Source organism: Salvelinus sp. IW2-2015, linkage group LG1 (genome assembly GCF_002910315.2).
Source record: "Salvelinus sp. IW2-2015 linkage group LG1, ASM291031v2, whole genome shotgun sequence".
Lineage (NCBI taxonomy): Eukaryota > Metazoa > Chordata > Actinopteri > Salmoniformes > Salmonidae > Salvelinus > Salvelinus sp. IW2-2015.
Window position 1 is genome coordinate 17,339,153 of NC_036838.1, and position 22,423 is coordinate 17,361,575.

The window sequence follows — 22,423 nt, forward strand, 5'->3', positions numbered from 1 at the left end:
CCTTCCCTCAGTAAGAGCATTGAAGATGGGTCGTGGCTGGGTCTTCCAGCATGACAACGACCCGAAACACACAGCCAGGGCAACTAAGGAGTGGCGCCGTAAGAAGCATCTCAAGGTCCTGGAGTGGCCTAGCCAGTCTCCAGACCTGAACCCAATAGAAAATCTTTGGAGGGAGCTGAAAGTCCGTATAGCCCCGCGACAGCCCCGAAACCTGAAGGATCTGGAGAAGATCTGTATGGAGGAGTGGGGCAAAATCCCTGCTGCAGTGTGTGCAAACCTGGTCAAGAACTACAGGAAACGTATGATCTCTGTAATTGCAAACAAAGGTTTCTGTACCAAATATTAAGWTCTGCTTTTCTGATGTATCAAATACTTATGTCATGCAATAAAATGCAAATTAATTACTTAAAAATCATACAATGTGATTTTCTGGATTTTTGTTTTAGATTCCGTCTCTCATAGTTGAAGTGTACCSATGATAGAAATTACAGACCTCTACATGCTTTGTAAGTAGGAAAACCTGCAAAATCGGCAGTGTATCAAATACTTGTTCTCCCCACTGTATATCAAATGGCTTATGCACATCTAATATGTATATAGTTTCCATTTATTTGACTCTTTTTTTTAAACAGAATTAGACTTTTGTAAGTGTAATACATAGAAGATTGTCAAAAGTCCGGGTGTGAGACAGGACAAAAACAGTGGAAATAAGAACATTTTGAAAGCTGAAAAAAAAAATGTAAGGTTATTTTAATCTCTACCTTGAAATTTGTTTAAAACATATTTTATTTAACTAGGCAAGTCTTATTTACAATGACGGCCTACCCCGGCCAAACCTGGACGACACTGGGCCAATTGTGCTCCGCCCTATGGGACTCCCAATCACGGCCGAATGTGATACAGCCTGGATTTGAACCAGGTACCACAGTATCTCTATACTGCTTATGCCAAGATATAATGTAAGGGGCAAAACCAAATACACAGGCTATAGAAATACACCTACAGGCTAAAGACCAAAATACTGGTAAGCATAATAACTGAAAACATGACTGGAACGTAACCGACGTCTGCACATGTGCACAAGACCACGACCAACTTGGAATAGTAACTGTGCCGCAAGCAAAGGTACAGGCTAAATTAGGCTACATGCTACATAAGGCTAAATACAGTACACGGTAGCATGAGGCTACAATACATAAAGGTTGTAAATGTCCGTAGCATGGCTATTAAAGATACTATGTCTATAAGCAAACAGTATTAACAGAATAATTCTAAACAAGGCATGTGGCACACAGCATAAATGAGCTAGCATGACTGGCTAACATCTTGGCTAGCAGGCTTGAACAAGCAAGACGGACATGGAAAACTAAAATACCTTTTAAACATTATAAACATGGTAAATAACTAGACTGCCTTAGCAACACCCAACTAAAGAAGCAATGGCATGTGCCGTACTTACACTTAAATGCAAGCACTAACACAAGTCAAATGCTGATAGGTACAGTTCAATGAGTCGTTAATTTCTGACTGCAATCTCACTCTGAAGGCAGCAGCATGTGGTTCAGTGAGGTGCACAGGGAATGGTCAACTATGATTGGTTGGTACAAGTGGCCAGCTGCCTTCAGAGTGAACTTGGAGGTACAACTTGGTGGGACTATTATGGTGAAAATAAGGGGTGTTGGGCAAATATACAGAACAAAAATATTAATATTTCAACGATTTCACTGAGTTTGAGTTCATAAAAGGAAATTCTCTGGCAACAACTCTGGTGGACATTCCTGTGGAATTGTGTTGTGTGACAAAACTGCACATTTTAGAGTTGCCTTTTATTGTCCCTAGCACAAGGTGCACATGTGTAATGATCATGCTGTTCAATCAGCTTCTTGATATGCCACACCTGTCAAGTGGATGGATTATCTTGGCAAATGAGAAATGCTCACTAACAGGGATGTAAACAAATTGTTACACAACATTTGAGAGCAATAAGCTTTTGTGCGTATAGAACATTTCTGGGATATTTTATTTCAGCTCATGAAACATGGGACCAACACTTTACATGTTGCATTTATATTTTTGTTCAATATACTGTTTAACAGCCACCGTGGGGAAAACAAATGTTCTTTGCCATCTGCACCCATTCAATTTAGCCTAGATTTTTGATTCTCATACACTTACAACTTACAATGTTGTTTTGAATATTGCTTGAACGGTGGCTAAGGTTATATTTGGTTGTGATCGTTGCTAAATACCTATTTTTGAATGTCGCAGTTGTTAGCTAGAATGCTAACGCTCATTGACATAGACTTTAGCAAAGCTAGCCAAAGAACCATTTTTACTAGTTGAAGTGTTTTTTTAAGTATAAAGCAGTTGATTTGCAACGATGACACAAACATTAAATTTAGCACGACATTCAATCCAAGCAGCCTTACAATCCATTTATAATCGAAAAGTAGTGTGAAATGCACTTATACGTAAAATATAAATAGGTTTTATTTTTGCTGGTGGTCTATGAGAACTCCCCCGTTTTTTCCCCCAAGGTGGGGAAATTGAGAATACCAACTTGAGGGATACTCTATAGGATAGATAAAGGCTTTAGAACATACCCTATGTAGAATGTACCCTATGATATAGGCTACAGAATATACCCTACCTATGTATTGTATTATGAACAGTAAATGCTCCAGTCCATTGACTAGGGGCTAGTTTTGACTTTGAGATTTTAAAAAATAGACCCCTTTGCACAGATGGAGGCAATCTAGCTAGTGTGCCTCGTAAAAGTGATGAGTCCAGCAACAATACTTGTGTAGAAATAGTCAAGCCAAGCATATCTGCATTCATTACCATCATATTACGGGCCAAACATAAATACAAATAATTTGTAGAAGCAAATTAACCACAAGAAGCAAAAAACAATATAATATTTGACTGAAAACATAATAATTTCAAATCCTGTTTCTATTTGTATACGATCACATATATCTCTGGGCCAAATTGCATCTACACTTTTTGTGCATAGAGTTGTATGGTTTGTTAAACTTTTGAAATCAATGTTTTTTCCTACTGAAACTTATAGATGATATTGGAGGGGAGCAGAGAGAAAATCTCTGAGCCATTTAAAAAAGTTTCAACATTGGCCAGCCCAGGAATCAGTGAAGCACATCAGTGAAGGAATGAGAAAAACCAGCGATCCCTGTTAGAAATGAGGGGGCTGTTACTGCAARATTATGCACCCTGTCACAATTAAAGCCCCATTCTTCCACTCACTTCCTTATACAGTTTAAAAAGGAAAATCCATAGAGGTTTTTGCTTCGCTAGCGATTGTTAGCAGCTGTCACAAATATCACCACCAAGGCCCTAGACTAGAACTCCCCCTTGGTATTTATCAACAGTACACTTAGAAAGAAAGGTGCCATCTAGAACCTTAAAGGGTTCTTCAGCTGTCCCCATAGGAKAATCCTTTGAAGAACCTTTTTTGGTTCAACGTAGAACCCTTTTGGTTCCAGGTAGAACCCTTTTGAGTTCCTTGTAGAACCCATTATACAGAGGGTTCTACATGGAACCCAAAAGAGTTCTACCTGGAACCAAAAAGGATGTAGCAAGGGTTGCCTCCCAAATTGTACCCTATTCAGCATATAGTGCACTACATTTGACCATGGCCCATATTACAATTACATTCTTGTTAGGAGTCTCCCGCTAGTTACATTTAGAATAGCTGGTATTGTATGATATGTATGACAATATTTTGAAAAGGCCAAGAATCATGTATGTGGTGAAAAGTAACAAATTCATTTGAGTAAAACGTGTAATGACCTTTGGTAGCTGTTACTATATGGCTGTCGTGAGCTCAACAGCTCTTATAATTGATTTGGGCTCTCCGAGTAAAGGTTGCCAACCTGTTCTCTCGTTCTCTCTCTCTCTCCGCAAACACCTTCCCTCCATCTCCTCTCCCTTGTTAGGAGTACCAGGACTCCTCTGTGCTGGGACAGTTTGTGACCCGCTTCATGCTGAGGGAGACCTCCAGCCAGCTGCTCTCTCTCCAAATGTCCCTGCAGTGTGCCATGGAGGCCGTGGAAGAGCAGAGCAGACCCGCACCGTAAGTCGCTAGTGCTCAACACACCTAAACACTATSGCACCACCCCACTACTAAACACTATAGCACCACCCCACTACTAAACACTATAGCACCACCCCACTACTAAACACTATGACACCACCTCACTACTAAACACTATGGCACCACCTCACTACTAAACACTATGGCACCACCCCACTACTAAACACTATGGCACCACCTCACTACTAAACACTATGCCACCACTTCACTACTAAACACTATGGCACCACCTCACTACTAAACACTATGGCACCACCCACTACTAAACACTATGGACCACCACCCACTACTAAACACTATGGCACCACCCCACTACTAAAACACTATGCACCACCTCACTACTAAACACTATGGCACCACTTTCACTACCTAAACACTATGGCACCACTCACTACTAACACTTGCACCAACCCCATACTAAACACTATGGCACCAACCCACTACTAAACACTATGGCACCACCCCACTACTAAACACTATGGCACCACCCCACTACTAAACACTATAGCACCACCTCACTACTAAACACTATGGCACCACTTCACTACTAAACACTATGGCACCACCTCACTACTAAACACTGTGGCACCACCCCACTACTAAACACTATGGCACCACCCCACTACTAAACACTATGGCACCACCCCACTACTAAACACTATAGCACCACCCCACTACTAAACACTATAGCACCACCTCACTACTAAACACTGTAGCACCACCCCACTACTAAACACTATGGCACCACCTCACTACTAAACACTGTAGCACCACCCCACTACTAAACACTATAGCACCACCCCACTACTAAACACTATAGCACCACCCCACTACCAAACACTGTAGCACCACCCCACTACTAAACAATATAGCACCACCTCATGATGTTGAGATTTGGGGGGATGCTTCACAGAAAGAGAGCAAAAGGGGGGAGAGAGACTAGGGAGAGAGAGGGTGGGGGATAGAGAGAAAGGATGAGAGAAAGACGGAGAGGAAGAGGGGAGAGAGAGCGATTGAGAGAGACTCACAGAGAGGGAGGGGGGTCAGAGCGCGAAGGAGTCACTGAGATGGACAAAAACCGATAGGTAATAGATGTAGGGGAGATAGACACACAGACACATACAGAGAGAGACACATACACACACACTCCTAATACAGCCTGATACTGTGTCCTCTTTTCTTTTCATCTGCGGTCGTGTTCTACGTGCTGTGGTGCCCTTTGGGGCTGCTACCTTGCCCAGCAGGAGAACTGTCCCAGTCATACACTCCCTCGGCTTTGGGGATAGGTAAACAATTTTTAAAGCAATTATTTTGTATTTTCTAAAGTCTAGCAACTTTGCGAGCAGGCATGCCAGCTAAGATTGTTAGACAAGCTACTCTAACTTGATTGATAGCTAGTTATGAGTTTGAGAGATTGGGAAKCTGTCTAGCTTGTTAGCTGAAGCATACTTTATGAAATTGCTAGGTCGCTAGTATTACTGAGGAACAACAAAACATTTTGGTTTTATCTATTCATCAAGAAGGAATCAAAAGGCTAAATAGCTTAATCAAATTAATTTACAAACATACTTCCTGCCCATCACCGGCAGCTAAAGTCAAATCAAACACTGTGCCACTCGACACTCTCTCTCCTCCTCCATTGACGATACTGTCTGCATGCACCACAGTATCTAGCGTCCTGCCTAGCATATATTTTCTCCGTGGCGCACCTTGGAATTAACCAATTACTAGGAAGGGGGGGGGGGGGGGGCATGACGCCTCTGCTTTTCAGTCGACAGAAAAAAACGCTATCATGCACAACATCCTGTGAACTGATGTGAGACGGTGTCATTTAACTGTGTTCTCTAAAACATGTCATGAACATGTGCTGTGTAATGGGTACTCCTGGATGGATTATATGGGTGGATAGTGCAGTAATGAATAGACTACAGCTTTCTTTTTGCGTCACGAATGCATCAGGACACTGGTCAAATACGCATAATTGGGGTAATTAAATGTATCATTACATCATGCTGTCCTCTCTATTGTTTAAGTGGACCTATGCATGTGTCCGGCATGGAGCACCCCTATTAGGATGGTTAAACATTGACACAGATAGCCAGTGACAGATGGCAATGTGCAGAGCCTTTGCACCTTATTCCCTACGTAGTGCGCTACTTTTGACCTTAGCCCAATGGGCCCCTGAATATGGTGCCATTTGGGACGCAGACTCTGAGCAGCCCAATATTGTGGAGTCCACTGTGGTGCTCCTCTGGGCGTCAGCACATCGTTTATTGGCCATAATGAAGTCGATTTGGGGGGGATGAGTCACAGAAAGAGAGCGAAAGGGGGGAGCGAGACTAGGAAGAGAGAGAGGAGGGGGGAGATACAGAGGGAGAGGGGTCAGAGCGAGAAGGAGTCACTGAGATGGACAAAAACAGAGAGGTTATAAATGTAGGGGAGATACACACACACAGAGAGAGACACATACACATATACACACACTCCTAATACAGCCTGATACTGTGTCCTCGTTTCTTTTCATCAGCGGTAGTGTTCTATGTGCTGCAGTGCCCTTTGGGGCTTCTACCTTGCCCAGCAGGAGAGCTGTCCCAGTCATACACTCCCTCGGCCCTGGCGATAGGTAACCAGTCTTAACCTGGAGAAAACAGCAACTCTCCATCCATCTACTCTGTCACACACAAACACAGAGGCACAAAGACTCAACCAGACTCAGATGGATACACACACACATTTCATCTTTGATTTTGAAGTGTTAGTGTCACCCCTGAGCAGTCAATACCATGTCCTACACTACCCATGGGGGTAAGTACAATGTTGGGCTTGTTATTTGGAACTATCCACGAAATGGCTTCCACTCTTCTTTGTCGTGTTTTGGTTCGACCAATGTACATCCCTCCTTTTTCTTTTTTACTTTTATTCCTCCTCCTTTTCTCGTTCTGTCTGTTTTCAGGAGAGCGGTGAAGGTGGCGGAGCATCCCTCGGCGCAGAGAAACAGCAGACGACGTGGCCGCAAGTTTCAGAAGAACATGTGCCTCTCCCCTATCCACCCCTACTCAGGCATCCTCACTACAGGTAATACCAATGCTAGTGTAACTGCTGGGAAATAGCTAGCTAGTTAGCGGTGCGAGCTAGTGGCATTTCAATCGGTGACGTCACTCGCTCTGGGACCTTGTGGTTGTTTCCCTTGCTCTGCGAGGGCCGTAGCTTTTGTGGAGCGATAGGTAAAGATGTGGGAGGCAGTTGATGTGTTCAGAGGGTCCCTGGTTCGAGCCCAGGTTGGGGCAAGGAGAGGGACGGTAGCAAGGCTGTTACATTAATGATGTTAACCAGGATCACTCTTAGAACTAATTGAATAGGATCTATGTGGGTGTGGGCGTGTGTGTTTCTCTAGGAGTGACCATGGAGATTGATGACCACTGGTGCTCCCAGGTCAACAGGCTCCAGCAGCTATTGGACAAGCTGGAGTGGCAGGTACGGAACTGTCCTGGGTATATCTCATCCTGACCGCGCCTTTACGTCTTGTTCTATTGCTCCGTGCTGCTCCTACCTTTCTCCTATCTCCCCTTACCTTTGTCGCTCTCTCTTACTGTACTTTAACTCCCTATGCTGTCTCTATCGCCTGTCTGTCTGTCTGTCTGCCAGCCAGTCAGTCTCTCACTCTCTCTGTCTCTTTCTAGTTTGTCAATCTACACTGCAATATCAGAGCAATTCGTAACCTGCAGCATGTACTGTAGTGCAATATCCATCGTCACCTCACAGATTCTCGTTCCCTTTGCAGTGAGCTAATACAATTTAATATTATAGCTTATTGCTCTGTCTCGTGGTTGGATAGAAATAGAGGGTTGCCAATGTACAGGCAGGGGTTGGAAATTAACTCCAGTCAGAATGTGTGTCAATGATGCAATGTATTGGATAATTATAGTATATACCTGCATGAGATAATTATATTCTAGTCAGACTTGGGTTCAAGTAGTATTTGTTTTCTTTTCAGATTGAGTTTGATTGAGCCATATGGGTGTGGTTTACACTTTGGGGACTATTCCATTGTGTCTGGAAAGCTCATACAAGCAGAGCTAAAGTATTTGAAAGAAAAAATGCTTTTTGAAACTGGGAATTATTCAAGTCCTGGTCAATGTGAGTTCGACCATTATAACTAGGTTTCCAATGGTCTTTCCAGGGTCCAAAGTTGGAACCCCTGAAAGAAGATACGCTGGCCAGTACATACAAATCTGTGAGTGATGATTGTTGTTTCTCTAAATTCGATACAACTTTATTAATACCCTCAGGGGCAACTTAGGCCAGTCATTGGACTTTAACGGCACAGTTATCCAATAAAAGTTTTTTTTAAGTCCGTGTAGCTCATCTTTTTAAGTTTCCACATACACCCCATTTTTTACAGTGTCAATTTGTTTTTGTTTTACAAAGCGGGCCGCACATGACGCAATCCAAATGAATTCACATTAGCATCCGCCCCTGGGTGACTAACTAATCTGCAGAACACCTCCAATGTTTCACAGGAACCCTCCAGATTTATCATTCACACATTGAGTTTCCCCTCACAGGCTAAAAAAAAAACACTCCCCTATCTGCTTCTAAAACCTATGTCTTGCCTATAGCTCGGGTACAGGAGCTCAGAGGAGCATTCGATGTAATCTTGCAAACACCTTACTGTTCCTATCTTTCTTGCACTAGCACTAATCTTTTCTTATTTGCGGATAGCTGCTTTTTTTAAATACCTTTTTACTTGAGATAACTGATATCTGGTTGTCTTACCTACCTTAGTTGAATGCCCTGACTGTAAGGCCTTAGTTATACCTTATGTACATAAGGCAACAACTCAATTAGCTACCTAAAATGACAATACTTGCTTTGAGGTCGCCATTTTTTTGCAGCTAATTGTAGTTATTGCGTTGCTTAAGTTGCTCTGTAAAGGAGTCGAAGCTAAATGACCAAAAAAGGAAATGTATGTAAATGTTGCGTTTCCTTGTGGTCTCCGTGCCAACAGAACATCCTGCTGGTGCAGACGCAGATGTCGGCAACGGAGGACCTCGAGGAGTTCCAGAAGCTGCTCAAGAGCTATGTGGATGCCACGTCCAACCACAGCGACAACTTGCAGTGAGTCAAATCAAACAATCAAACTTATTTTATCAAGCCGTTTTTTTTTACATCAGTATAAAGTGCATTACAGTTACCCGGCTTAGACCCCAAAGCACAGTGGCTTGGCACAGGGCAATGCAGGGCATGCGACTCACCACCAATTGATTCACGTGACCTGGCCAGAATTTTTTTTTAACTAAGGCCAAGAGTTTTTCCTGGTCAAATCACGTTGGCAGGAAGCCTATTCCTAGATGATAGAAAATGTCTCACCAATGGGATTGTTCTATTTGATCCCAACTAATACTTTCCAAAAGTTCCTAAGAATTAGTGACATACTTTTTCATAGGTAACATTGATTGATCCATTAAAAGACGTTCAAAAAACAGCCACAGTTATGCATCATGAATGAATTTGTGCCGTAAGTGCTCCTTTAATGCAAATTAGATCTTATTTACTGATTGGGCCAGATGCTAACTTCAACTCTCTTGCGCTCTTTCCTTTCTCTCTTGACCTCTCTCTCTTTCGGCCTCTCTCTCTCTCTTTCGGTCTCTCTCTCTCTCTTTCGGTCTCTCTCTCTCTCTCTTTCGGTCTCTCTCTCTCTCTCTCTCTCTTAGTGTGTCTATCCAGAAGCTCCCAGGAAAGTCGTGCTACATAATGTATGAGTTTTGGCAGGATCGCATCTCCTGGATGAGGTGTGTGTGTGTGTGTGTGTGTGTGTGTGGGGGGGGTGTGTGTGTGTGTGTGTGTGTGTGTGTGTGTGTGACACTGGCAGGCTGCTCATCTCGCTGATGGAAGCTCTCTCCACTGATGATGAGCAGATGGCCCATCTCTCATGTCATGACACACACACTCACACACATACACACCATTTCTCAGGGTTGATTTATACACACCAATATATACAGTATGCCATCTGCAGTATAGCTCAAACTCTGATACTGTAATATTTGCGTTTTAATTTCTTTGCATTCAATAGTATGTGCATTTACATTTTCTCATAAATTGATGTGCATATCTTCAGTGCAAAGACTTGTTATGTCATGTTGTTTACTAACTAAGCCGTTCCACTATTCAATATTGTTAATAAGGATGATTGTCTTACTGTAATGTCAAGTCTATCGCTTGTTGCTGTGTTCCTGTCATTCCCTAGCTACCTGCAGTCCAATGCCAGTAAGAAATTCCAGCGTTGTGTCATTGATACATTGGAGGATTCCGAGCTTGTGTCTACCATGCTGCTCCCAGGTAAACTCAAGAGTGTGTGTCCATGTGTGTTTGTGTTCGATTCAATACCTACCTATATTTACAGTATCACTTGTGTTTATCCTGCAAATGTTTTCCCATTATTGCTCGACAAAAGACCCAAAACATACACAATAAAATGTCCTGAGGCAAGTACATCGTTTCACACTGGTCTTTGAGCGATTACAGTAGCTTAAGTATGTCTTGGAAACAAGACATACTCCCTGTGGCAGGGTTCCCCAACTGGCAGGATTCCCCGAATTTGGCCCCGGGTGATTGTGTTTATCCGCCCACCCCCCCACAACGACATAAGACTGTAAAAACACCAGCCAATCAGCTACAAGTCATCTTAATTTTAGAAAACTGTTCTAAAGGGTTCCCACACATAATAGAGAGATCTACAGTTGAAGTCGGAAGTTTACATACACTTAGGTTGGAGTCATTAAAACTCGTTCATCAACCACTCCACAAATTTCTTGTTAACAAACTATAGTTTTGGCAAGTCGGTTAGGACATCTACTTTGTGCATGACACAAGTCATTTTTTCAACAGTTGTTTACAGACAGATTATTTCACCTATAATTCACTGTATCACAATTCCAGTGGGTCAGAAGTTTACATACACTAAGTTGACTGTGCCTTTAAACAGCTTGGAAAATTCCAGAAAATGATGTCATGGCTTTAGAAGCTTCTGATAGGCTAATTGACATAATTTGAGTCAATTGGAGGTGTACCTGTGGATGTATTTCAAGGCCTACCTTCAAACTCAGTGCCTCTTTCTTGACATCATGGGAAAATCAAAAGAAATCAGTCTGGTTCATCCTTGGGAGCAATTTCCAAACGCCTGAAGGTACCACGTTCATCTGTACAAACRATAGTACGCAAGTATAAACACCATGGGACCACTCAGCCGTCATACCGCTCAGGAAGGAGTTCTGTCTCCTAGAGATGAACGTACTTCGGTGCGAAAAGTGCAAATCAATCCCAGAACAACAGCAAAGGACCTTGTGAAGATGCTGGAGGAAACCGGTACAAAAGTATCTGTATCCACAGTAAAATGAGTCCTATATCGACATAACCTGAAAGGTCGCTCAGCAAGGAAGAAGCCACTGCTCCAAAACCGCCATAAAAAAGCCTGACTACGGTTTGCAACTGCACATGGGGACAAAGATCGTACTTTTTGGAGAAATGCCCTCTGGTCTGATGAAACAAAAATAGAACTGTTTGGCCATAATGACCATCGTTATGTTTGGAGGAAAAAGGGGGAGACTTGCAAGCCGAAGAACACCATCCCAACCGTGAAGCACGGGAGTTGCAACATCATGTTGTGGGGGTGCTTTGCTGCAGGAGGGACTGGTGCACTTCACAAAATATATGGAATCATGAGGGAGGAAAATTGTGGATACATTGAAGCAACATTTCAAAACATCAGTCAGGAAGTTAAAGCTTGGTTGCAAATGGGTCTTTCAAATGGACAATGACCCCAAGCATACTTCCAAAGTTGTGGCAAAATGGCTTAAGGACAACAAAGTCAAGGTATTGGAGTGGCCATCACAAAGCCTTGACCTCAATCCTATAGAAAATTTGTGGGCAGAACTGAAAAGGCGTGTGCGAGCAAGGAGGCCTACACATCTGACTCAGTTACACCAGCTCTGTCAGGAAGAATGGGCCAAAATTCATCCAATTTATTGTGGGAAGCTTGTGGGAGGCTACCCGAAACGTTTGACCCAAGTTAAACAATTTAAAGGCAATGCTACCAAATGCTAATTTAGTGTATGTAAACTTCTGACCCACTGGGAATGTGATGAAATTTATAAAAGCTGAAATAAATCATTCTCTCTACTATTATTCTGACATTTCACATTCTTACAATAAAGTGGTGATCCTAACTGACCTAAGACAGGCTCATCTCGCTCTAGCGACTCCTTGTGGCGGGCCAGGCACCTGCAGGCTGACTTCGGTTATCAGTTGAACGGTGTTTCCTCCGACACATTGGTGCAGCTGGCTTCCGGGTTAAGCGGGCGGGTGTTAAGAAGCGCAGTTGGGCGAGTCATGTTTCAGAGGACGCATGACTCAACCTTCTATCCCGAGCCCGTTGGGGAGTTGCAGCGATGAGACAAGATCGAAATTGGGGAGAAAAAGGGGGTAAAATACAATACAAATTGTTTCAGTCAAATATTGTATCTGTTTGGGCTTCTTGTGGTCTACAAATCATTTGTAATTGTTCCAACCCCCCGACCATCACCTCAAGAAATAACATCCCACTGCTGAATCTAGTTGATCATCCCTGCCCTATGGAGACAGACCAGAAAGCAGACCTGGGTTCCACTATTTTCTATTTTTATTTAACCTTTATTTAACTAGGCAAGTCAGTTAAGAACAAATTCTTATTTACAATGACTTTTGCAATTATTATTTTGGTTCCAATGTGCCAGGCAAGCTCAATCAAGCCCAGCAAGTATTTGAGCCCAGGTCTCCTAGAAATGAATTGTTATTTACCCATTTTTCCCCAACTCCTCTCTTTTTTCCTGTAGCATCCTGGTGGATTATGACTGACTAACTAGCAGCAGACCATGTATCCCGCCCCCACACACACACAACATAACCTCAAGACAAGAAATTCAACATTTCATCCAAGTGTTTCGGTTCAAAGCTACCGGACACGGAACACTGCGTTAGAACAGCATCTTGCGGCATCTTTCTTATGTATAATAAAAATATTAGGTATATAAAGTACCAGTCAAAAGTTTGCACACACCGACTCATTCAAGGGTTTTTCTTTATTTTGACTATTTTCTACATTGTAGAATTATAGTGAAGACATCAAAACTATGAATAACACATATGGAATCATGTACTAACCAAAAAAGTGTTAAACAAATCAAAATATATTTTAGATTCTTCAAAGTAGCCACCCTTTGCCTTGATGACAGCTTTGCACGCTCTTGGCTACCTCATGAAGCTGGTTGAGAGAATGCCAAGAGTGTGCAAAGCTGTYATCAAGGCAAAGGGTGGCTACTTTGAAGAATATAAAATGTAACATATATTTTGATTTGTTTAACAATTTTTTGGGTTACTACATGATTCCATTTGTGTTATTTCATAGTTTTGATGTCTTCACTATTATTCTACAATGTAGAAAATAGTAAAAATAAAGAAAAACCCTTGAATGAGTAGGTGTGTCCAAACTTTTGACTGGTACTTTATATACATAATATTTTTTATCTTTAATACTACTAGTCACCTAGAAATGTTAAGAAGTTGGCTTTAGCTAGCCGAGGTAGGTTCCCAATCTCCCAAACTCATAACTACGGTAGCTACCAAGAAGCTGTTTCAGCCTATCAATCAAGTTAGTTAGACAAGCTATCTTAACTGGTTGGTAGGCTTTAAAAAAGCATGCAATTACTAAATGTGCTGAATAAGACTCAGATTCCTTTCAATCTTTTACCCAGATTTTAGAAGTGATGCAGAGAAGCATATTTAGTTTCTTTAAAAAAATAGCCACCAGTTCAGGCGGTACAGACAGCATTGGGCATAATGATTATGGCTCTAGATTGCACAAAAAGCTGTTTCAGGTGTTTGAAAAATGCTAAATTCTCCAACCCCCTGCCATCGACTAAGACTGGTCATTACCGTAATGTGCCGTAAAAGCGTAAAAGCGGCAGACATGAAAGTGATTCCCAAAAGCCAATGGCGATTTTTTTTTAAAGCTAGAATTCATCACATGGCTTGAATCAAAAGACTCTAGTTTAGTCATAGTGCATTTCAACAGCACGAAGATATTATATAGTTACTGCAACATGATGCATGGTTTTTAATGACTTGCTAGATTTAACTTGCTTAACTCTTCAGTATAATTGAAGAGAACAACTGGGGCTAGCAGTTTAAAATGCATGCAGACCACTGTTTCACAGAGTCTCTGAAATTTGTCACTTTGTATTTTCGCTGGATAGCCTGAAGAGAATGTCTTTCCTTAGATAGGAACCAAGCTGTGATGTTGTGTTTTGAATGCTGAATGGTTCCTACTGTTGGGTGGGGGAGGTATTGATGTTGCACCCCGCTGCTTTGGGTGGGGGAGGTATTGATGTTGCCCCCTACGACGCAATCTTTTTATAGTTAGGTTTGTCACGTGGTTATGTTTCTTTGAGTTACGTTGCCCGTCTTTTTAAAGGAGTTTGTCCCAGATAATTGACCTGTTTAAAAAATCTATGTATCGACATATATATATATCGTAGTAATACATTTTCCCCCAATTTTTCCATAGTTGAATTTATTTCATTTGTAAGATAATAATAATAATAATAATAGAATCAGGCATATTCATGTGTATATGGATGTGTTGTCATTGTGCTTTTGTTGTTAATTAAGTATATTTTTCATGTAGAAATTCAACATATTAACTTTAATAAAAGTCAATGACCAGTCAGCCTACTCAACTGTTTTGAATTTCTACTTTAGGTATACAGGTACACTGAGAAAAAAGTTATATCTAGAACCTAAAAGTGTTCTTCAAAGTGTTCTCCCATGGGGACAGCAGAAGAACCCTTTTTTCTAAGAATGTACTGTCAATAAAAGGTTATTACTTCAAACCTTTTCTCTACGAAGTATTTTAAAGTCCACTGTAGTTGAAAGCGATAACACATTTAGAAACTTCATTTCAAGGGCATTTGGCAGGCTCGCATCGAGCACTTTCTTTCCATATTGTCAAGACTTCTTGCCAAGAAAAACGATTCATTTTAACCTCATAAATAATGGTTTGTATGACACGGTGACATGACAGAAAAAGAATCAACTCCCTCTGCATAGACATGAAGATGACTGGTAAAGAGCTTGACAAAAGCCCTCGTCTCTCCTTGACAGTGAAATGAGTTTGAGTGTGTCGCTGTTGAAATCATTGTCAAGTACTTCACGCTCAGATGCGGTGTGGTCATTGTGTCGTATGTATGGTATATGGAGAGAGGCTATCGGAGATGTATTGAGGGCAAACCTGTAGGTCCAGTTTACCGCACACAGATTAAGCATGTTCAATGGAGATTCTCCATTCAAAGTGCTTTTTTAGTCCATGACTAGTCTTAATCTGTGTCAGGGAAACCGGCCCAAAGAAATACAATACTAATAGGGACACGTTTCCGGGACACATATTAAGCCTGGTCTTGAACTAAAAAGCAAACTCAATGGAGAATATTGAAAATGCTTTTTAGTCCAGGATAAGGTTTAATATGTGTCCAGGAAACCGCCCCATAGTTCTGTTAATTCTGTGAGCTTACCTTTGGTGGCATCATATACTTTGTATCATATCCTTTGTAGTGTGTGTGTGTGTGTGTGTGTACCAGAAGTCTTCACAAGGATAGTGAAAAGGAAAAATCTGACAAGAGGGGACATTTTTCCAGTCCTCACAAGAAAAAAGGCTATTTTAGGCTTAATGGTTAGGTTTAGGGTTTGGGTTACAATTAGGGTTAGAATTAGCTTCAGGGTTAAGGGTTAGAATTAGGAGTTAGGTTCAGTTTTAGGGTTAGGGGTTTAGTGTTAAGGTTAGGGTAGCCTCATTGCAAACCAAAAAAGGGAAGCCTGAGGAAGTTCCATGGCAGAAATCAATTAAAGAGGGGTCGGAACCCAGTGTAAATCAGTGACACCTCGCAACACGTCAAACCAATCAAATGCCTTGTTTGGGCAGAGCTCCAAAGGTGCATGCTAACCAGATTAGTGCCGTAGGAGCAACAGTGCATGAGGACAATTTATTTTTAACAAAACAAAAAAGCACTTTTGACAAAACGTTTTAGAACGTTTGCAGCACGCTGTTTTTCACAGCCTTTCTCTGTTATTTCTAGATGCACTAAAGCTGCAGCAAGCGGGGAGAAATGGTCCACAATGCCAGCCATATCAATATATATATATATATATTTTTTTTTAAATCTTGACGTTTCTGAAGTGATATTTGGCTGTAAAGGCTAGCATGAGGGACAAAAAGTAGCTAGCTACTTCAATTTCTCTCACGATTATAAAGCCAACAGCATATTATTGACCTAAAAGGTTGACTATGTTAGCCCAGTTACTAGGGTTGCAAAGGGTCGGAAACTTTTCTGAATTTTTCCATGGGAAGTTAAGCCCAGGATTTTTGCTTAAATTCATCAAAAGAAGTTAGCTTATAACATTGCACCTTTTTTGTGGGATACACATAAGGCAATTATAGGTCTTGKGGCATATTTTGGTTAAACTATCCCCAATTCAATGGAATTGCAACCCTCTGCATGCACAGTGCATTCTTCCATCACATGTGCAGTGCACTCTTCCATCACATGTACAGCTGATTCTCAAGATCTTGCACACTAATGAGATGCTATTGAGCCCACACTACTACACTGTCTGAGCCAAGGACTACATGCTTTCTGGTAAGTTTTGATTACAATACTGGGTGGGGTAAATATATTTTATGATATATATTATTTTTTGTTAACTAGTAAATAGTAGCCTACAGCAAAGTGTGTTTAAATAATTTCTAACTTGTTAATTTCTGCTAGTTTGTTTTTGCTACCATGTGGTTTATAGCTTGCTTGAGCCTGCTAACTGAGGAGTGTTAATTCACATGTTTCATTTTAAAACATTTATCTTACAAAGCAGTTGTTTAATCTAACTACTTAACTATGTATCTGTACATGGGGTGGTGCATCATGTTCGACATGGGTGTTTGACATGTTTGACATGGGTGCATCATGTTTGACAGTCTCCTGGAGGGGAAGGAGTCTCTCCAAGAAATGGCCATATCACAATCTGCCGATATGGACATCCCCGTCAAGAGGATCCTCCTGGATGATGTATTTTCAGAGAGAGTGGTAAGCAGCCCGAAACCCCTGAAACCTATAGCAGTAGCCATTGAACAGATTGAGGGAGACAATGCCATCCTGTCTGATGTTCAGACTCTGCTTGCAGATGTAAGAGAAGAAATCTGTACTGCCCTGCCCACTTCACTGTTGCTCCAAGCAGAGGAAAATGCAGTTTTGAAATACATCAAAAAGCGTGAAGACTTCTGCCTGAAGCCCATACACGCAGCAGCGTACATGTTGGACCCCAAGTATGCTGGTGGTAGCATCCTGTCTGGTGCAGAGATCAACAAGGCCTATGGTGTCATCACTACTGTGCCTCGCCACCTTGGCCTCGATGAGGGCAAGGTTCTTGGCAGTCTGGCGTAGTACCCTTCCAAGCAAGGGCTTTGGGATGGAGATGCAATATGGCAGTCGTGCCAACATATCTCATCAGCCACCTGGTGGAAGGTACTTTGTGGATCTGAGGCTCTTTCCCCTGTTGCCTCCATCATCCTCCAAATCCCACCAACATCAGCCGCCTCAGAGCACAACTGGTCCTTGTTTGGGAACACACACACCAAAGCACGCAACAAGCTGACCAATACAAGGGTTAAAAAATTGGTGACCATCCCGGCAAATATGAGGCTTTTTGAGCCTGACAACAAGCCATCCTCAACAAGTTTGGAAAGTGACAGTGAAGGTGAGAGTCAGAGTCTGATGTTCAAGAGGTGGACATTGAAGAGGTCCAGGGAGAAGACATGGAAGCCTGAGAGGAAGACAACCAAAGCTTTAGTTTCTAGACTATCATTTTACAGATGTATGTTGAAAACGTTTTTGGGAGATGCGATGGATCATTTTTTTTCTGTTGGAAGGATTTATGTCTACTTATGATAAGGTCAAAGGTTTGTTTTTGTCTCCATATGATATGGTAAATATATCCAATGCAAAAAACATCTATATTTAAATGGCATTAATTTTAATTTGCAGATATTTCCATTAATTCCCATATATTCTCGTTTATTCCCACTGCAAGTTTCCACCTCTGAATATTCCCCAAAATGTGCAACCCTACCAGTTACTCGCTTATCGAAGGTCAGTGACACATAGACAGTAGCCTACATGGTTGCTCTATCTATGGGAACAACCAGGGCCATAACTATATATGAGTGCACCAAGGTTCGGACCTCTGTATTTTTTTCCCTAATACATTTTTTTTATAATAATAATAAAAATATATATTTTGTACACAATAAAGGCAATCTATATATTGCTCCCAGCGTTTCTCAAAGCTTATATTCTTGATCTGACTGAATTCTAATCACGCCTGTCTCTTTGCGAACGAGTGGAATCCTGAATAGTGGTTTGTTCGTTGTTTGTAAATAAGAATTTGTTCTTAACTGACTTGCCAAGTTAAATAAAGGTTACATTTAAATGAATCAATAAATAGCCTGCGTCCAGTGGATTTGCCTCCCGAATTTGCCTTCTTAGCAGCACATTCACCACTCTCAAACGGCTAATCCACCACCTGGTAAATAGTCACTTATAGATACCTACAGTCAGTCAGGTGGGTAGTCTGCAGAGACTTCTATTGCAGTAATGTTCAAGGGCTCTTGCTAGTATTACTTAGCCAGCCAGAAGAATGACGTAAGAAGCTAACATTAAACAGAGCCTACCTCAGCAGGAGCAAAAAATAGGCTACTAAATTCTCATAACTTTGCTTTACAGAGAGTAGGCTACTGAGAAGGACAGTGATGTGGCGCTCAGTGGTGAGGCTGAGGCAGGCTGCAATGCATGCAGGAGAAGCAGAGGAGACAGAGAGAGAGGAAGCAAGCAGAGAGAGAGGTTAGTGCAGGGGTTCCCAAATCTGGGGTCGGGCCCCATGTGGGGTCCCCTGAGAAAATCTGTACTAATCTTATCAAACAAGTTAGGAACAAACTTTTTTTTTCTCAATATGAACATCACCTTCCCTACAGGCCTAGGCATACATAAAAAATCAGTTAAAATGCAAACTATACAGTTCTAAAAATATAATAAATTTTTGTTTAAATTGGTGGTTGTTCATCTTATCTCAAACGCCCACTGGAGTTTATAGTTGACCTATTACCCACCTTTTTTACCACTACATCACTGATATTATTACAGAATCGTACGTAATCATCAAATAATTCATGTGAATGTGATAATACGATCATCTGTGTGCTCCATTGATATCTGTTTGTGTGGCGCTTGATTGCTAATGACTAGGAATACAAATGTGAATGCTATGTCAAAATAGACTTGATGATTTTATGCAATTCATCATTACAACTGACTGAACAGTCAACTGAGGTAAATTAACCTACAGCAGCTAAGGAGATAATGTCTGGGGTCATTTTTTCTTCTGGACCTAAAACTCAAACCCTGATTACGGCATTGGGAACAACTGCAATCATTTTGTAATCAACATTGCTAAAATGAATAAAATAAAACCAACCTCTAAAAATGTTACCTGTAATTCTCATCTCCTGTAACCTAATTGTCAAGGGTTGGATTTGCACTAAACAATTGTATATGTCGGCACTTAAAAGGCATGTACAAAATATATTTTGTCTCATATACATTGTCTACTGGTATCATTTTAACTTGAGAACATATAGCTCAACATGTAAACGATGTGTGAATTTAGCTATTCTCTGCTTCAGATAACAGATGCCCAAAAGGCCAGTAATGCCATCATACTGTAGGCTTATGGCTGAATTGGTGATGCATGCCATATGATAAAATTGATTTACATAGCTGATATACACCGAGAGACAATCAAAACTTCATCACTTCAAAATGTACAAACAAGCTCACTCGTATGCAAAGATCTTAGTCTCAAAAACAATAGATCATTGAGTAGTAACAAGTAGGCTGTTATTACTAAAGCATCATTTCAAGTGAAGAACAAAAAAATCCGTATCAGCGGTGGCTAACCTTGCTCCACTGATCCCTGATCTACTGGGTGAGCAGACTTCTATTCCAGCCCAGCAATCGCACATTCATTAAATTTGCTAAATTAAATCAAGTGTGTTATTGCTGAGCTGAAACAGAACCCTGCATAACCAGCCTGCTCCAGTCTGTGTGATGTTTAACTGTATTTTTTTTTGTATACAACATTTGCTAACATATGTAGGCCTACACATATAGGATATACCCTTAGTCTCTCAAGACATTCCTTGGGACCTCTCTCTTCGTCTGCAAACAGGATTCCTTAGCTTTCCATATCTGAGGACAGAAAACATCCCAGAGAAACAGGCTTCGTTCAAATTAGACGGCACTGAATATTATGTTGCTTTTATCACTCTGTCCTCCCAAGTTTTTAAATRAATAAAATATGTTTTTAGCAAAGATTGGCATACGTTTGCATCTTTACAGGAAGAATGTGTTGTGACTTTTTAAAACAGAAATAGCAGAGGTGTGCTTCAGAAATAGCAACTTGGATTAATTAGGACGATGGTTGCATTTCCGTGAATAGGGTGCAAATGTATGCTCAAGATATGTCATCTTCGTGAAGAAGCAGGATCATTTTAGACGCCTGAACAGGTCAAATAATTTGGCCGCTGGGCATTTCATGTCACGTCCTGACCATAGAAAGTCTGTATTTTCTATGGTAGAGTAGGTCAGGGCGTGACTAGGGGTTTTTAGTCTAGTTTATTATTTCTATGTGGGGTTCTAGGTTTTATTTTCTATGTTGGTGTTTGTGTATGATTCCCAATTAGAGACAACGATTACCAGCCGCCTCTAATTGGGAATCATACACAAACACCAACAACTTAAGATGCATTTTTTCCACCTGTGGGTTATGAGATATTGTGTTTGTGTAGTGCCTGTGAGCACTCCATTACTTCACGTTTCGTTTGTTTCTGTATTGTTTTGGTGAGTTTCAATAATTGAACATGTGGAACTCTACGCACGCTGCGCCTTGGTCCGACCATTATTACGAACAACGTGACATTTCATGAGTCGAATTTAGCCTATTTTCGATCAGACGTACGACGATGAATATTACATATCATGTAAGGATATCTATTGAAAATATATTTTTTTATATGGATACATAAATGATCAGGTAATGACTACAGATATGAGACATTTCTGAAAATATGTGGATTTGTTCATGCGTAAGTATAAAGGCTTAGATACAGTATGTCAGAATGTTGACTGACACCCTTTCCGGAGTCAGAATATTCTACAAAAATCTAAGCAGGTCTTGAACATATCTTACCCCAGATATCTTCCCGGACTCACGGTTGCAGTGAAGTCCGGATTGGATGCATGTAGAAACTGTYCCATTATACAGAATATCCTAGCTCTGTATATGAAATTAAGAACTTGYGTATCTGGAGCATGTCTACACCTTATATCTAATMAAACATATGTGTGTGTAYATGTGTGTGCGTGCGTACCGTGTGAAATTAGCTAATGTTAGAAATCTATGGAGCATTTAGAATGCATGTTTCCCTTCCTTATCATGAAGTTGCTCCACAATTACTCCATAATAACCTGAGTGTACTGTACAGTGCCTTTAGAAAGTGTACAGTGCCTTTGTGTTTCAGCCTGAATWTTAAAATGGATTACATTTGAGCTTTTTTGTCTCTCCCCTACACACAATACCCCATAATGTCAAAGTGGAATTTTCTACATTTTTACAAATTCAGTAAAAAATAAAAAAGCTGAAATGTCTTCAGTCAATAAGTATTCAACCCCTTGTTATGGCAGCCTAAATCATTTCAGAATAAAATGTGCTTTTATTGTATTTTATTCACCTTTATTTAACCAGTAGGCAAGTTGAGAACAAGTTTTCATTTACAATTGCGACCTGGCCAAGATAAAGCAAGCATTCGACACATACACACAGAGTTACATGGGTAAAAAAACATACAGTCAAAAACAGTAAAAAAATAATATACAATGTGAGCAAATGAGGTGAGAAAGGAGTAAAGCAAAAAAAAAGGCATGGTGGAAGTAATACAATATAGCAAGTAAAACACTGAATGGTAGATTGCAGTGAGAGAATGTGCAAAGTGTAAAGATAGAAATAATGGGTGCAAAGGAGCAAAATAATAAATACAGTAGGGGAGAAGGTAGTTGTTGGGCTAAATATAGATGGGCTATTAAGGTGCAGTATCTTGAGCTGCTCTGACAAGCT

General features: G+C 40.9%; 1 protein-coding gene across 1 annotated transcript in view; it reads left to right on the forward strand.

Moving 5' to 3' along the window:
• LOC111961861 (N-terminal EF-hand calcium-binding protein 1-like) overlaps positions 1–14,762 on the forward strand; it is a 72,093-nt gene extending 57,331 nt beyond the window's left edge. Inside the window, exons 6-13 of the mRNA XM_023984463.2 lie at positions 3,957–4,093; positions 7,068–7,189; positions 7,509–7,588; positions 8,295–8,348; positions 9,123–9,232; positions 9,829–9,906; positions 10,365–10,456; positions 12,988–14,762. Coding sequence (XP_023840231.1) covers positions 3,957–4,093; positions 7,068–7,189; positions 7,509–7,588; positions 8,295–8,348; positions 9,123–9,232; positions 9,829–9,906; positions 10,365–10,456; positions 12,988–13,013 — 699 coding nt within the window. The 3' untranslated portion in view covers positions 13,014–14,762. The remainder of the gene's footprint in view (positions 1–3,956; positions 4,094–7,067; positions 7,190–7,508; positions 7,589–8,294; positions 8,349–9,122; positions 9,233–9,828; positions 9,907–10,364; positions 10,457–12,987) is intronic.
• The last annotated feature ends 7,661 nt before the right edge of the window (positions 14,763–22,423 follow it).